General features: G+C 42.8%; 1 protein-coding gene across 1 annotated transcript in view; it reads right to left on the bottom strand.

Moving 5' to 3' along the window:
- Nucleotides 1-382: 382 nt before the first annotated feature.
- Nucleotides 383-14010, bottom strand: part of LOC115017041 (collagen alpha-1(XXVII) chain A-like) — a 57691-nt gene continuing 44063 nt past the window's right edge. Inside the window, exons 10-42 of the mRNA XM_029445208.1 lie at nucleotides 13394-13447; nucleotides 13097-13141; nucleotides 12656-12700; nucleotides 12397-12450; nucleotides 11286-11339; nucleotides 10840-10893; nucleotides 10320-10373; nucleotides 10081-10134; nucleotides 9795-9902; nucleotides 9662-9715; nucleotides 9431-9538; nucleotides 7940-7993; nucleotides 7760-7813; nucleotides 7488-7544; nucleotides 7359-7412; nucleotides 7220-7273; nucleotides 7056-7109; nucleotides 6719-6772; nucleotides 6510-6617; nucleotides 5921-6028; nucleotides 5664-5771; nucleotides 5508-5561; nucleotides 2948-3010; nucleotides 2813-2866; nucleotides 2706-2741; nucleotides 2566-2583; nucleotides 2428-2463; nucleotides 2301-2327; nucleotides 2155-2205; nucleotides 1900-2068; nucleotides 1707-1816; nucleotides 852-1070; nucleotides 383-689 (exon numbers count right to left, since the gene is read on the bottom strand). Of these exons, the coding sequence (XP_029301068.1) occupies nucleotides 543-689; nucleotides 852-1070; nucleotides 1707-1816; nucleotides 1900-2068; nucleotides 2155-2205; nucleotides 2301-2327; nucleotides 2428-2463; nucleotides 2566-2583; nucleotides 2706-2741; nucleotides 2813-2866; nucleotides 2948-3010; nucleotides 5508-5561; nucleotides 5664-5771; nucleotides 5921-6028; nucleotides 6510-6617; nucleotides 6719-6772; nucleotides 7056-7109; nucleotides 7220-7273; nucleotides 7359-7412; nucleotides 7488-7544; nucleotides 7760-7813; nucleotides 7940-7993; nucleotides 9431-9538; nucleotides 9662-9715; nucleotides 9795-9902; nucleotides 10081-10134; nucleotides 10320-10373; nucleotides 10840-10893; nucleotides 11286-11339; nucleotides 12397-12450; nucleotides 12656-12700; nucleotides 13097-13141; nucleotides 13394-13447 (2373 nt within the window). The 3' untranslated portion in view covers nucleotides 383-542. The remainder of the gene's footprint in view (nucleotides 690-851; nucleotides 1071-1706; nucleotides 1817-1899; nucleotides 2069-2154; nucleotides 2206-2300; nucleotides 2328-2427; nucleotides 2464-2565; nucleotides 2584-2705; nucleotides 2742-2812; nucleotides 2867-2947; nucleotides 3011-5507; nucleotides 5562-5663; nucleotides 5772-5920; nucleotides 6029-6509; nucleotides 6618-6718; nucleotides 6773-7055; nucleotides 7110-7219; nucleotides 7274-7358; nucleotides 7413-7487; nucleotides 7545-7759; nucleotides 7814-7939; nucleotides 7994-9430; nucleotides 9539-9661; nucleotides 9716-9794; nucleotides 9903-10080; nucleotides 10135-10319; nucleotides 10374-10839; nucleotides 10894-11285; nucleotides 11340-12396; nucleotides 12451-12655; nucleotides 12701-13096; nucleotides 13142-13393; nucleotides 13448-14010) is intronic.

Below are 14010 nucleotides of genomic sequence, written 5' to 3'. Positions count from 1 at the left end.
AAGATATACAAGTTAATAATAAGCATACATATATATATGTACATTTAACTGATCCCAATGACTTTAACTCTTCTCTCCTAACATGATTGAATTCCTGGTATTTCCAAAATAAAAGTACACGCAGTATACAGACTGTATACAGTTAAAAAAATAAGTTACTATAATGTCCGCTGATTAACTTGGCCTTGGTCTCCCTTCACTTAGCAATGTTCTCGAGAGGTTGTGTGGCGTGGGGCCTTTTGTTTCTCCAAGCGGGCGTACGTGTGGAGATCCTTCTCGAAGAGCTTGAAGAAGCTATTAGTGCAAGAACTCCCCTGCTCCTCCTCAGCTCCTCTTCGTCCCCCCCCCCCCGCTCCCCCGTGCTCCCTTCCTCTGTGTCTGCAGTCCAATGGGAGTTTGGAAGAGTGAAGCAGGATCTGTTTGGAGGGAGGCTTGTACTCGCTTGGATTGGAGGAGACTGCTCCGATCTCCACGCCCGCATGAAGTTGTCACCTAAAGGGCGATGATCCATTCCTCCATGTTTAGAAGACTCATGGCGGCCCTCACAGGAAGCATACAGGACCTACTTCGAGGTGGTAATGTGAGCCAGGTGTAGTCTTGGGGAGGTTGTAGATGTCGACCACGGGGAGCAGGGAGGGATCCAGGGAGTGGAACACAAAATGTGTTTGGTGCCAGCGGCCATCTTTTATCTGAAATCCAGACACACAAGACATTTGTTTAGTCCAAAACATGAACGTCACAATTAGAGATTCACTAAAAGCTCAGTGTTTCAGCCGGGTCTGAAGTCCTTGTGCTGCGTGTTCTCGTCTCCGTAACCTGAACAAGAATGTCAAGAATGATGTCAGCCCTACCCAGCAGGAGTCTTCTATGACTTCTGGCTCGAGCTCTCCCCCCACCTCGAACACCTCCTCGCTCCAGGCCTTGAACCTGACGGAGCCCCGGCCGGCCGGCTGGTCCTCAGCCGACCTCCAAACCGAGAAGTTGAGGCAGTGCACGATGACGTGCTGCTCTGCCTCGGAGCTCAGCAGGTGCAGGAAGTTCATCTGGACACGACAGACGCTGAATGCTGGCTGCACAAACAGAAGCAGGTTAACAGCTGTGATATTACACACTACAGGTGAACAGAGTCATACATGTTGTACACACTACAGGTGAACAGGGTCATACATGTTGTACACACTACAGGTGAACAGAGTCATACATGTTGTACACACTACAGGTGAACAGGGTCATACATGTTGTACACACTACAGGTGAACAGGGTCATACATGTTGTACACACTACAGGTGAACAGGGTCATACATGTTGTACACACTACAGGTGAACAGAGTCATACATGTTGTACACACTACAGGTGAACAGGGTCATACATGTTGTACACACTACAGGTGAACAGGGTCAACATTTTAACTAATGTTTATCACCATGAAGCTTCCCCACTTCATCACTCACATTAACACAACTTTATATTACAGGTGTGTAATGTACATGAGGCATTATGTAATGACATCTACACACACACACACACACACACACACACACACACACACACACACACACAAACACAAACTCAGAATGTGGATTCTGGATTTGGTCTGAAAGAAGACATGTTGAAAATAGATAAAAACAAAGTTTCTGCCTGTGGTATCTCGTCTTAAATGATATAATGTTGGAGACTTTGTTGATGTCAGTGTGTCTTCAGTACCTTGGATACTGTTATTGGTTTTAGACAAGTCTGTCCACCTCCAGTGAAGTTGCAGGAGACTTCTATCGTATCTGACGAGCAGCCCAGGTTGGGGTCCATCCAATAAGTGCCTGGAAATACAAACACATTGGAGGTAATGTATTAGTCTATAACATAAAAGCTCTCACACACACACGCACGCACACACACACACCATCGTTTAACTTCTGTTCACAGCTGTGCAGGTCCCTGCAGAGGCGGGCAGGGTTGTCCCGAGTGCCCAGTGGGTTCTTCAGGCTCTGGATCAGGTTACTGAGGTAGTGGAGGGTCTTAAAGATCTCTGCGCCCTGGTCCAGCATCGGCAGGTCCATCGCTGGCTTGTTCTGGAGGACAGACCAACAGATGAGTCTCTGCAGGTTGCAAAAAGATGCAACAATGCAGAGAAAAGTTGATGTAGTTCTCCACTAACCTCAGTCCTGAGAGGGGGGGGTGAGTCCATAAACAAGAGGCCGTCTTCCTGCTGCAGCAAAATAACAATATCTTGTAATATCGTATCTTTATGGGTTACACGTCGCAGAATATTCTAACTACTTCAAGCCGTACTGGATGACTTACAAATGACAGAGGGATCCCCGGGCGGCCCTAAAGACGGAAAAGAAAGAGTCAGTCAGACAATCATGCGACTTGAATATGACGTGTTTGTTGGATTGCTGCTTAAACATATAAAAGGTGGAAAACTTACTGGGAGTCCAGGAGGTCCACGAGGTCCAGGAGACCCCTGATACAGAAGAAACACACATTTCAGATGAAGTTTTATGTCGTCGATCATACAATACAAATGATCTGTAACAAGAGAAAATGACACAGAATACAAACACACCTGTGGGCCTTGCAATCCCTGTTCAGAGAGAGAGAGAAGACGCATGGTCAGCCTGAATATTGTATTTACACGGTAGACAATGTAAACAAAGTGTAAAGAAGTGAAAAGAATAGAAGTGGGAAGAAGTGGAGGTGACTCACAGTCTCTCCACGATTTCCCTTCTCTCCTCGGGGACCCTGTAAAGAGACGCACACAGTCAGCGTGCTGCAGAGCAGAGAGACATGTTAAAGCTGTGTGTGATACGTACTGAGCTTCCATTGGGACCAATGATTCCCATCGGGCCGACGACTCCTCCTCTTCCCTGACGGACACAGAGAGGAGACAAATAGTCAAGTCGACGTTCGTCACATTTCATAAGTGTAATGTAGATCGCTGTACTCACCATCACGCCCTGCGGACCCTTGGGTCCCTGTATGCCCTTTGGCCCAAAGTCTCCTGGAGGCCCCTGAAAACAGCACACACACACACACACACACACACACACACACACACACACACACACACACACACACACACACACACACACACACACACACTCATTATCACACCTGTTTAAAACTGTAATACTTGATACTAAATTTGCTCCCAGTGGAGTTGACAGTTAAAACTCAGGTTCACGTGTTCACGGTGTAGCTGACCTTTAACACAAAATAAACAAGTTACAAATAAGAAGCCAGATTAGTTCTCTCAGATACTTGCGTGATTGGAATAAAGTTCCATAGTATTAAAAAGACAACAAACCCAGTTACGTTTAAAACAGTGGCTTTTAGATAATGTACCTCTATAAAGACAGCTGAGATAATAATAGGATAATAATAATAATAATAATAATAATAATAATAATAGGATATAATAATAATAATAATAATAATAATAGGATATAATAATAATTATAATAATAATAATAATAGGATATAATAATAATAATTATTATTATAATGTATAATAATAATAATAATAATAGGATATAATAATAATAGGATATAATAATAATAATAATAATAGGATATAATAATAGTAGGATAATAATAATAATAATAATAGGATATAATAATAATAATAATAACAATAGGATAAATCCTAAAATAGGATCTACCTAATCGTAGGCTAATAAAATCCTAATAGTAGGATCTCCTCCTCCTCTCCTCCTAATCCTCCTCCTAATAGGCCTCCTCCTCCTTCTCCTCCTACTCCTCGGATCTCTCCTACTAATTATTCTTCTATCCTTATCCTCCTCCTTATCCTAATCGGCTCTCCTCCTCCTCGGCTCTCTCCTCCCCCCTCCTCTCCTCTATCTCCTCCTAGTCGGCTCTCCTCCCCCTCCTCCTCGTCTCTTCCTCCTCATCCCTCCTCCTCTCCTCCTCCTCCTCCTCCTCCTCCTCCTCCTCCCTCTCTCCTCCTCCTCCTTCCTCGGCTCTCCTCCTCCTCGGCCTCCTCCTCCCCCCTCTTCTATCCTCCTCCTCCTCTATTATCCTCCTCCTCCTCCTCCTCCTCCTCTCTCCTCCTCCTTCCTCCTCCTCCCCCCCTCCTCCTCCTCTCCTCCTCCTCTCCTCCTTCTCTCCTCCTCTTCTCTTCTCTCCTCCTCCTCTTCCTTCCCTCCTCTCCTCCTCCTCCTCCTCTTCTCTCCTCCTCTCCTCTCTCCTCCTCATCCTCCTCCTCCTCCCCCCCTCCTCCTCCTCTATCCTCCTCCTCTCCTCCTCCTCCTCTCCTTCCCTCCTCCTCCTCCTCTCCTCCCCCTCCTCATCTCCTAATCGGCTCTCCTCCTCCTCTTCTCTCCTCCTCCTCTTCTCCCCCTCCTCCTCTCTCCTTCTCCTCCTTCCTCCTCTCCTCCTCCTCCTCCTCCTCCTCCTCCTCTTGCTCTCCTCTCCTCCTCCTCCTCCTCCTCCCTCCTCCTCTCTCCTCTATCCTCCTCCTCCTCTTCTCTCCTCCTCCTCCTCTCCTCCTCCTCCTCCTCTCTCCTCCTCCTCTCTCCTCTCCTCCTCCTCCTCCTCCTCCTCATCCTATAATCCTCCTCCTAATCTCCTCCTAATATCCTCCTATAATAATAGATAATAATAATAATAATAATAATAATAATAATAATAATAATAATAATAATAATAATAGGATATAATAGGAAGAGTGTATTTGAATAATGCCTTTTTGTAAAATTATGATTTTTGTTGCTTTTTTATGCCGTTCATTCCTGTGTTCTTGGACTTTACTTGTGTTATCCTTGATGCTCTTGTAATTGTGCTTCATTTAAGTGTTTAAAAAAACAAAAGAAACTCCTAACTACCTCTACGCATCACTGAACATCTACAAACTGCTTCCAGACTGAAGACAATGTCTCCACATGTCCGCACACATTTGACTTTGGGCTCCGTGAAGTGATTTCAACAGAGTAGATTTTTTCTGCCACTCGACAGTTGAAATGTGTTACAACATTACAAACAAGCACACGTGCTCTTAACACTGGTGAGGGAGCAACAACACGAGCAGGGCAGGAAGTGAGGAGAACATTTGTTGGCGTGTTTTAAAGTGTGCAGTTTGTGAAGGGGACCTGGTGACAGAACAGACACAGCCACTGTTTCCTAAGTTCCTAATTTAATTAGCTCAGTGACTTATAAATACATTATCTGTCTGCGTTTGTCTTTTAAAACTTTTACTTAATCAATTCCTTGCTGTGTAAATCTAATAATTAATTATATTGCATATATATATTTCTCATTTGTTCATTGTGTAATGCATGTTTTAAAAGGTGCTTCACAAACTAAATGTATTAGTATTACCTCTGTTCACATACGTCACCTGTAGACTGAGTACTGCTTTTTAAAGGTGAAGATTTAAGATCAAAACTCAGGTTTCTATTGCTGGTGTGTTGAGTTGAGTCTGTGATTTGCATGCTTTGACACGTGCACACACATTGTGGAGGATGTGCTGCTGTCTGGTGATGAACATACCCTTGGTCCAAAAACTCCCAGAATTCCTGGAAAACCTGGTTCCCCTGAATCCCCCTGAACAAGAGCAAACAATCACAATCAGAAAACACAGAATCTGCTAAATGTCTTGAAGTCGTATCAAATGCACGCTGCCGCTCAGTGACGCGTGTTACTCACAGATTGTCCTTTAGGACCTTGCTCTCCCTGCAGCCCTGGCAGTCCCATCCCACCTCTGAAGCCTCTTTTCCCTGGAGGGCCACTCTGGCCTCGAAGACCCTGCTCCCCCTGGGTGGAAGAATAAATGAAGAAACAGTTAAACATCATTTATAAGAAATATATGCTCACTCACTAGCACGGTTTATAGTTATGCTATTTTGTTATGCGTTGTAAATCTTAATGCACTATACAACATATTACTTAATCAACCCGCTCACCTTTAATCCAAAGCTCCCCTGATCTCCTGGGAGTCCTGGGACTCCAGTTTTACCACGTGAGCCAGCTTTGCCAGAAACACCAGCCTCCCCATCGTCACCATGTTCTCCCTACAGGTCAACAAGCCATTAATATGGTGTTTGGACGGCTTTGTTCAACTTTTAACTCATTATTTATGAACCATTATATCGTTATATTACTTTACAGCTAAATATCTGAACACAGCAAATTCATCATGTTGTTTGTTCTGTCCAACACATTTGTAATTTGTAGCATAATGGATATTTAAGCTTCCAGGGCAGCAAATAATAATAATAATAATAATAATAATAATAATAATAATAATAATAATAATAATAATAATAATAAAAGAGATGCAATAAAATAAAATTCTAAAAATAAAAGGAAAATAAATCACATGAGATAATAATATAAATAATAAATAAATAAAAAGATTAAAAATATATCCCATTAAATAATAATAATAATTTTAAAGTCAGTCAATTAACACAGCAGATCTAAACATCTGAACTATATAGACGTGTGTAAATAATATAAATAAGGTTAATGAAATAGATTTCTTTGTCTCACCGGCGTGCCTTTACTGCCATCCTTTCCCAGGAGTCCGTCCATCCCGGGGACACCCTCCAGTCCCTCCCGGCCCACCACACCTCTGGGACCGTGAGCACCACCCAAACCCTGAGGAGCAGAGAGGACTCATGAAGACTCAGAGTGTGAAACATCTTCAGCCATGAACACAGTCAGTAAGTGAAGCAGCTGTGGATGCATCGTGGACGTACCTCCGGCCCTCGGGCTCCTTTGTGTCCCGACTGACCCTTTTTACCTTCCAGACCCTGAAGACAGAGAAAACGTGTTAAAGGTGGAATAAGATTATTATTAAATATTAATCTCCTGGTCATTGTTCGTCACTGCCAACTCTCGCTCTGCCAGAGACCTACTGAACTTTTTTTTTTTAATTAAATTTGGCATTTTTAAAATAATAATTACTCAACTTATTTGTCCTAATAAATAATAAAAATCACAGCGGTGCATATTTTCCAATTTAAACTAATTCAAGTTTGACCAAAATAGAAAACTGTGTGTAACTCTTCAAACATGCACACAGAGCTTCCTTACTTGATCTCCTTTGGCCCCTTTGGGTCCTTGTTGCCCTCGAGGTCCAGGTTGTCCCTGAAACGTCCGGTTATGTTAATGAAAGCACATAAAGACGAGCTGTGTGCCCGCTGGATGTTTACGCAGACTTAATGGCAGCGCTGGAAATCACAAGTTTTGACACTCACCAGCAGCCCGGGAGCTCCAGACCGGCCTCTCCCCCCGTCCACGCCGTCTTGACCCTGAGAAGGAGCCGCAGAATATTAACCTCATGAACCCAAATACACAAATAAACCACTTTAAGATCCCACATTGGATGGAACTTACTTTATAGCCCGGATCTCCTGACTCCCCTCTCTCTCCTCGGTCCCCCGGCGTGCCCTGATGAAAGCAGACACGTGAGCTCACATGCAAACATTTCAATTTCTACAATCAGTAGACGGAGGTGTGACTTACTATGTCACCTGGAGCACCAGGAGGACCCTCCACTTTCCCATCATCCCCCTGCTCGCCCTGCAGATGGAAATCAGAACAGTGCTTTACATCAGACCCACGTCCCAGCATGCTTCAGTACGTCACCACCTTAGAAACCTCATATATGCATGTTATTAACAACAATAACTTCTTCTTGTTTGTTCGTCACTCCTCTGTTTTGTTTACTGTCCTTTGCACCAATAAATAAAAAGAAGACAACGATGAAGAATGAGAGATTAGTGAACGAGGTGTACCTTTTCACCTTTTGGTCCTGTAGACCCCATGGGCCCCTGTGTCCCCTGATGGCCCTGCACGGACAGACACAAGAAATGATGTGAACTGAGACACCGAATGCAAATATGTTATAATATAATATAATATATATATATAATAAATAATATAATAGTATAACTGTTTATAATGCGTAATCTCACCTGGTAACCTGCAAGACCGGGTCCCCCCTGTTGACCCATCCGACCCGGAGCTCCCTGAAGATGATGCGCGTAATTATTATCAGAGGGCGTCAAACTTATTATATATATATATATATATATATATATATATATATATATATATATATATATATATATATATATATATATATATATTTATATATATATATATTTATATATTAATTAAAACAATTAATGAATATATAAATATTTTGGTACAACACATAACTTTTATTACTGTATTTTCACCCTTTTAATTCATCCATCACTTCATCACTCCATCACTTCATCATCCATCACTTCATCACTTCATCACTTCATCACTTCATCACTTCATCATCCATCACGTCATCACTCATCACATCATCACTTCATCACTTCATCATCATCCATCACTTCATCACTTCATCATCCATCACTTCATCACTTCATCATCCATCACTTCATCACTTTATCGCTTCATCACTTCATCATCATCATCCATCACTTCATCACTTCATCACTTCATCATCATCCATCACTTCATCACTTCATCACTTCATCATCCATCACTTCATCACTCCATCACTTCATCACTTCATCACTTCATCACGTCATCATCCATCACTTCATCACTTCATCATCCATCACTTCATCACTTCATCACTTCATCATCCATCACTTCATCACTTCAACACTTCATCACTTCATCATCCATCACTTCATCACTTCATCACTTCATCACGTCATCATCCATCACTTCATCACTTCATCATCCATCACTTCATCACTTCAACACTTCATCACTTCATCATCATCCATCACTTCATCACTTCATCACTTCATCATCCATCACTTCATCACTTCATCACTTCATCACGTCATCACCCATCACTTCATCATTTCATCACTTCATCATCCATCACTTCATCATTTCATCACTTCATCATCCATCACTTCATCATCCATCACTTCATCACTTCATCATCCATCACTTCATCACTTCATCACTTCATCATCATCCATCACTTCATCATCCATCACTTCATCACTTCATCACTTCATCACTCCATCACATCATCACTTCATCACTTCATCACTTCATCATCCATCACTTCATCACTTCATCACTTCATCACTCCATCACATCATCACTTCATCACTTCATCACTTCATCACTTCATCATCCATCACTTCATCACTTCATCACTTCATCATCATCCATCACTTCATCACTTCATCACTTCATCACTTCATCACTTCATCACGTCATCATCCATCACTTCATCCACCCTAATTGCTAAATTATTTTACATAACTTTATTTAATTTTACAACTGTTCCACTTTATTTATCACATTTTTTAGATTGTTTCTGTGTTTGTGATTCCAGGTCGTAGTGACTGCGGGTCGTCTGTACGTGATCTCTCGTTCACATGAAGGTTGAATGAATGAATGAATGAATGAATGAATGAATCCGTATCATTCCTCTTTACCACGTGTCCGATGGTTCCTCTGGAGCCCTTCGGCCCGACGAAACCCGGCGGTCCAGTCTTCCCCACCGTCCCAGTCTCCCCGAGGTGACCTTGATGACCTTTGGCCCCCTAAACACACACACACACACACACACACACACACACACACAGGATGAGTTATAGCATCATCGTGTGTGAATACGTTTGGTTTGTGGGATTAACCTGACATTAGAGAGCGTTTGATTTGAATACCTTTGACCCTTGTTTGCCTCTTTCCCCAAATGTGCCAGGTTTCCCTTCTGGACCCTTCACATAGAAATGAGACATTAGGAAACAGCTTGAGGAAGACAGTTTACGTGCATGAATTAAGACGGGAGAGACTCACTCTGACGCCGTTGAGTCCAGGACTTCCAGCGGGGCCCTCCTTTCCCTTTAGCCCAATTTCACCTTTTTCTCCGTTGTCGCCCTCCTGACCCATGTCGCCCTTTTCCCCCTGAGCCGAGGAAGGTGAGGTACGTTTATTTATACGCCACATGTCAGACACAAGCGCAGCTCAATCAGCTCAATACATAAGACAATATATATATATATATATATATATATATATATATAGATTCAGATTTTTACTTTATTTAATGTTTCTAATATTTTCATTGCCAACGACACGTCACCTTAGTTCCATCGGGACCAGCTGCACCAGCTTCTCCCTCTAGGCCTGGCTCTCCCTGTTATCACACACACACACACACACACACACACACACACACACACACACACACACACACACACACACACACACACACACACACACACACACACACACACACACACACACGTTAATAAAATGAACAGCTCCTCCAAATAAATAATATAGTAGAAATATTTAATAGTTTAATGCTGATGAACTCACCCGCTGTCCCATCAGTCCCTGCTCTCCGATGTTCCCAGCAAGTCCAATGGGCCCCTGACACACACACAGACACACACAAACACACACACGCACACACACACACACACACACACACACACACACACACACATAATATTCCTTTCTTATATTCGTTTGATATTAATCAATGACAGTTTTAAAGGGACAGTTCGCCCCAAAATCAAAATATGTATTGTTACTCTTACTTGTAGTTCTATTTATAAATCGAGATTGTTTTGGTGCGAGCTGCAGAGTGTTGGAGATATCAGCCGTAGAGATGTCGGCCTTCTCTTAAATATAAAGGAACTACATGCACTCGGCTTGTGGAGCTCAAAGCGCCAAAAAAACACCTTTGAAAAGTTCAACATCAAAGTGTCTCTGCAGGAATCCTGACCCGGTTACTCAAGACAATCCACTGACATTAACATTTGAGATTTTTACTGTGAACTGTCCCTTTAAACTTTAAGGTGAATGTAAAAACAGCAATCATGTATCGCCTCACCTTCTCCCCTGGCTCGCCATGCAGTCCCAGCTCCCCCACCTTGCCTGGAGGACCCTTTATAAACACGTCGAGGATGGAAGACAGGAACATGTGAAATGATGTCGTAATGAGAGTTTGGCATCAGACATGTACGATGTGTCAGGGGTGCGTTCCATTACGTAGTGACGTGAGAGAAACGGAGAAAGAGGACACCTTTGTAAAGTGGGTTCATTAAATTAATTGGACTAATTACTTCAATCCGATTGATTCTCTGTGGTGGGGGGAACAGCAGATGCCACATATTTAATCATTTAGTCTTCACAACACTCTCTGTGTGTGTGTGTGTGTGTGTGTGTGTGTGTGTGTGTGTGTGTGTGTGTGTGTGTGTGTGTGTGCAGATGAACACCGCGGACATCATCCATGTGGAACACGCATGCAAACAAGTGTGTGTCTGCAAAGTCTCTCACCTTTTGACCAATTTCTCCCAACACTCCCACAGTCCCTGGAGGGCCCGCTGATCCCTACAGACGACAAACACTTGAATGATAATCAGCTACAGGAAGTAACTAAGTACGTATTTAACTATCTCCATTTTCTGATACTGAAATGACTTTAGTTCCTTTGCAGATCCAGATTAAAGACATAAAATATAATAAACGAAGGAATGATGATCTGTTGTTATAGGTAAAGAGAAGATAAATTCACGTTCTATAATATAATCACATTATTCTGCATAACGACAACTTTTACTTTTGGCGCTTTAAGTCTATTTTGATGCTTTTACTCTTGAAACGTTGAATGCACTTACTTGTGACAGAGCGTCCTCCTGATCAACACCAGATCTCGTTTAGTACAAAGAACAGGAGATCTCTGCAGCAGCAGCAGCAGCAGCAGCAGACACATCAGGTGACCATCTGCACAGTCTGGCTCTGAACTGTGTCACTTATCTAAAACGCTTCGCCGTGAAAACTCCTAAATCTCAGTGCATATGAATAATGTTTGCTCCCCAGTCGACTCTGATCCAGTCCAAACAGCAGTGATGAAGTCACCTGTGTGGTCTGAAGAGAGTGAACAGCAGTGTGTGATGTCGCCTCAGTGAGAGCAGCTGTGCAGCACACGAGATGAGACAATGGAGAGAGAAGGAGCAACGTACACGAGGGAGGATTCGTGTTTAAAGATGGTTGCTGGGAAACTCCACGTTGTTTGATTTATTTCTAGGTAACCACAAAAGCTGTCGTGCCTCACTGGGGACATTTTTGATATTTTCGTTAATGCATGCGACATACTTTTTGGCAAAGGTTGTGAGTTTTCTTTTATTTATTCTGGATGTTGAACCTCAGCTCTTATAATAAGTCTTAATAATAAATAAATAATACACTTTGCAGCCAACATACAGACAGTCCGACCCTAAAGGACAGGAACTTCCCCGTTTTAAAGAAACTATGAAATGAACTCGTGCTTTGCTGACATTTTATAGACTAAAGGATTAATGGAGAATATAATGTGTTGTCAGGACGCGTCAGGTAAAGATGCAGAGACGAGGAGGAAAGGATGGAGAGAGATGAAGGGTCATCATACCGGCTCGCCTGATATTCCCTTGTCCCCTGGAGGTCCCGAGGGTCCTTGGACACCCTGCAGACAGAAGGGGAAGAGGGTTCAGGGTACCACAAATCATAAAACACATACATGTTCAGGGGTGGAAGAAGCTGAAGTAAGAGCAGAAATACTAAAACGAGTCCTGAATTCAAAACGTTACTTAATGTGCTCACTAAGTATGAACAGCTTGTAGTTAAATAGTTTATAATATGTTTATTGTTTCTATGTACGAGCAACTCACAGAGAAACCTTTAGACCCAGTTTCCCCCGACTCTCCGATCTTCCCCTGCAGGGACACGACACAAAGAAGAACACGTGAGATTATATATAACTACATAAGATATATAAGATACTGTAAGTGCTTACGAAGCTTCTCTATACATAAAGATCATTAGCATCGTCAGCCATATGTCCCCAAATCATTTCCACAAGTGGAGTTTAATGTCAGGCTCAGGAAATATTCTTTAAATCCCCACCAGCCGTGGAAATAACGTTGCGTTCATGTTTGTATGTAAATGTGGCCAACGCATCTGTAGAAACCTGCCAGGAACATTTCTCTGTCGTATCTGACGCTGGTATCAGGCCGCTCTTCTAAATCATTCTGATGCTTCGCCTCTCCAGAGGAACATAACCACCAACATATATATGAGTGGAAAAGTAGACAAGTGCCCGAGAGCTTTACCTGTGGTCCAGGGAAACCGATTTTTCCTGGAGGACCATCAGAACCCTGCAGAGAGAAGGAAGGATGAGAGAAACACATCTCAGTTCACTCAACACTTCCTGAGGGGATGGACAAGATGTGCAGATTGATACTTTTGGTGCACGAGATACATTTCCCCTCCTAAGAACACATTACACATGCCAGAGGAGATCATTTGTTACACTATGAACGCTGATGTATGGTCTTTACTTTTGTGTCTGCACAGCTTTTCTCTGTGAATGTTTCCAACATGCATGCAATCAAAGAGAGATGTCTTACCGCCTTGCCCTCTAAGCCCATCTCTCCTGTCGGACCGTCAGGCCCTATCGCTCCCTGAAACACAAGACAGCTGTCACTTCACCAACAGAGGTCAGTGCAACGCAGCCAGCAAACATCTCTGTGGTGCATTCATGCCACTAATACCCCCGTGTGAACTGCATGCAGGCTCAAGAAGGTCATTTCAGTGTAAATGTGTGTGTGAAAGTGAATGTGTGCACAGAGAGTAGAAATCAGGAAGTAACTTAGTCCATTTGATGCTGCTTTATACTTGTACTGCACCACATTTTAAAGGAAACTGTTGCAGGATCCATGCAGATATGCACAGGATCTACAATTAGCTCCATATAGACGAACATCAAAATGCTAAATGCTCGTTAGTGAGATGAAATATTCTAGAATAAAACACTATACTATACTTTTACAGTAAATGGCGCGACCTCTTGCTCCATCAGGGGCAGAAGCACCTGCAGCGTTCTCTACAGGGTGTCACACATCTGCTCTACGACTTGCATTATTTTAATAATCAGGGCACACGCAGATACAACCACACACACACACACACACACACACACTGTCAGAACAGTCTGACTGTTTAGATTACATTGGTGCAACTGTCA

Source organism: Cottoperca gobio, chromosome 12 (genome assembly GCF_900634415.1).
Source record: "Cottoperca gobio chromosome 12, fCotGob3.1, whole genome shotgun sequence".
Taxonomy (NCBI): Eukaryota; Metazoa; Chordata; class Actinopteri; order Perciformes; family Bovichtidae; genus Cottoperca; species Cottoperca gobio.
Note: the sequence above shows the minus strand (reverse complement) of the source record. Positions and strands in the feature narration are given on the sequence as shown.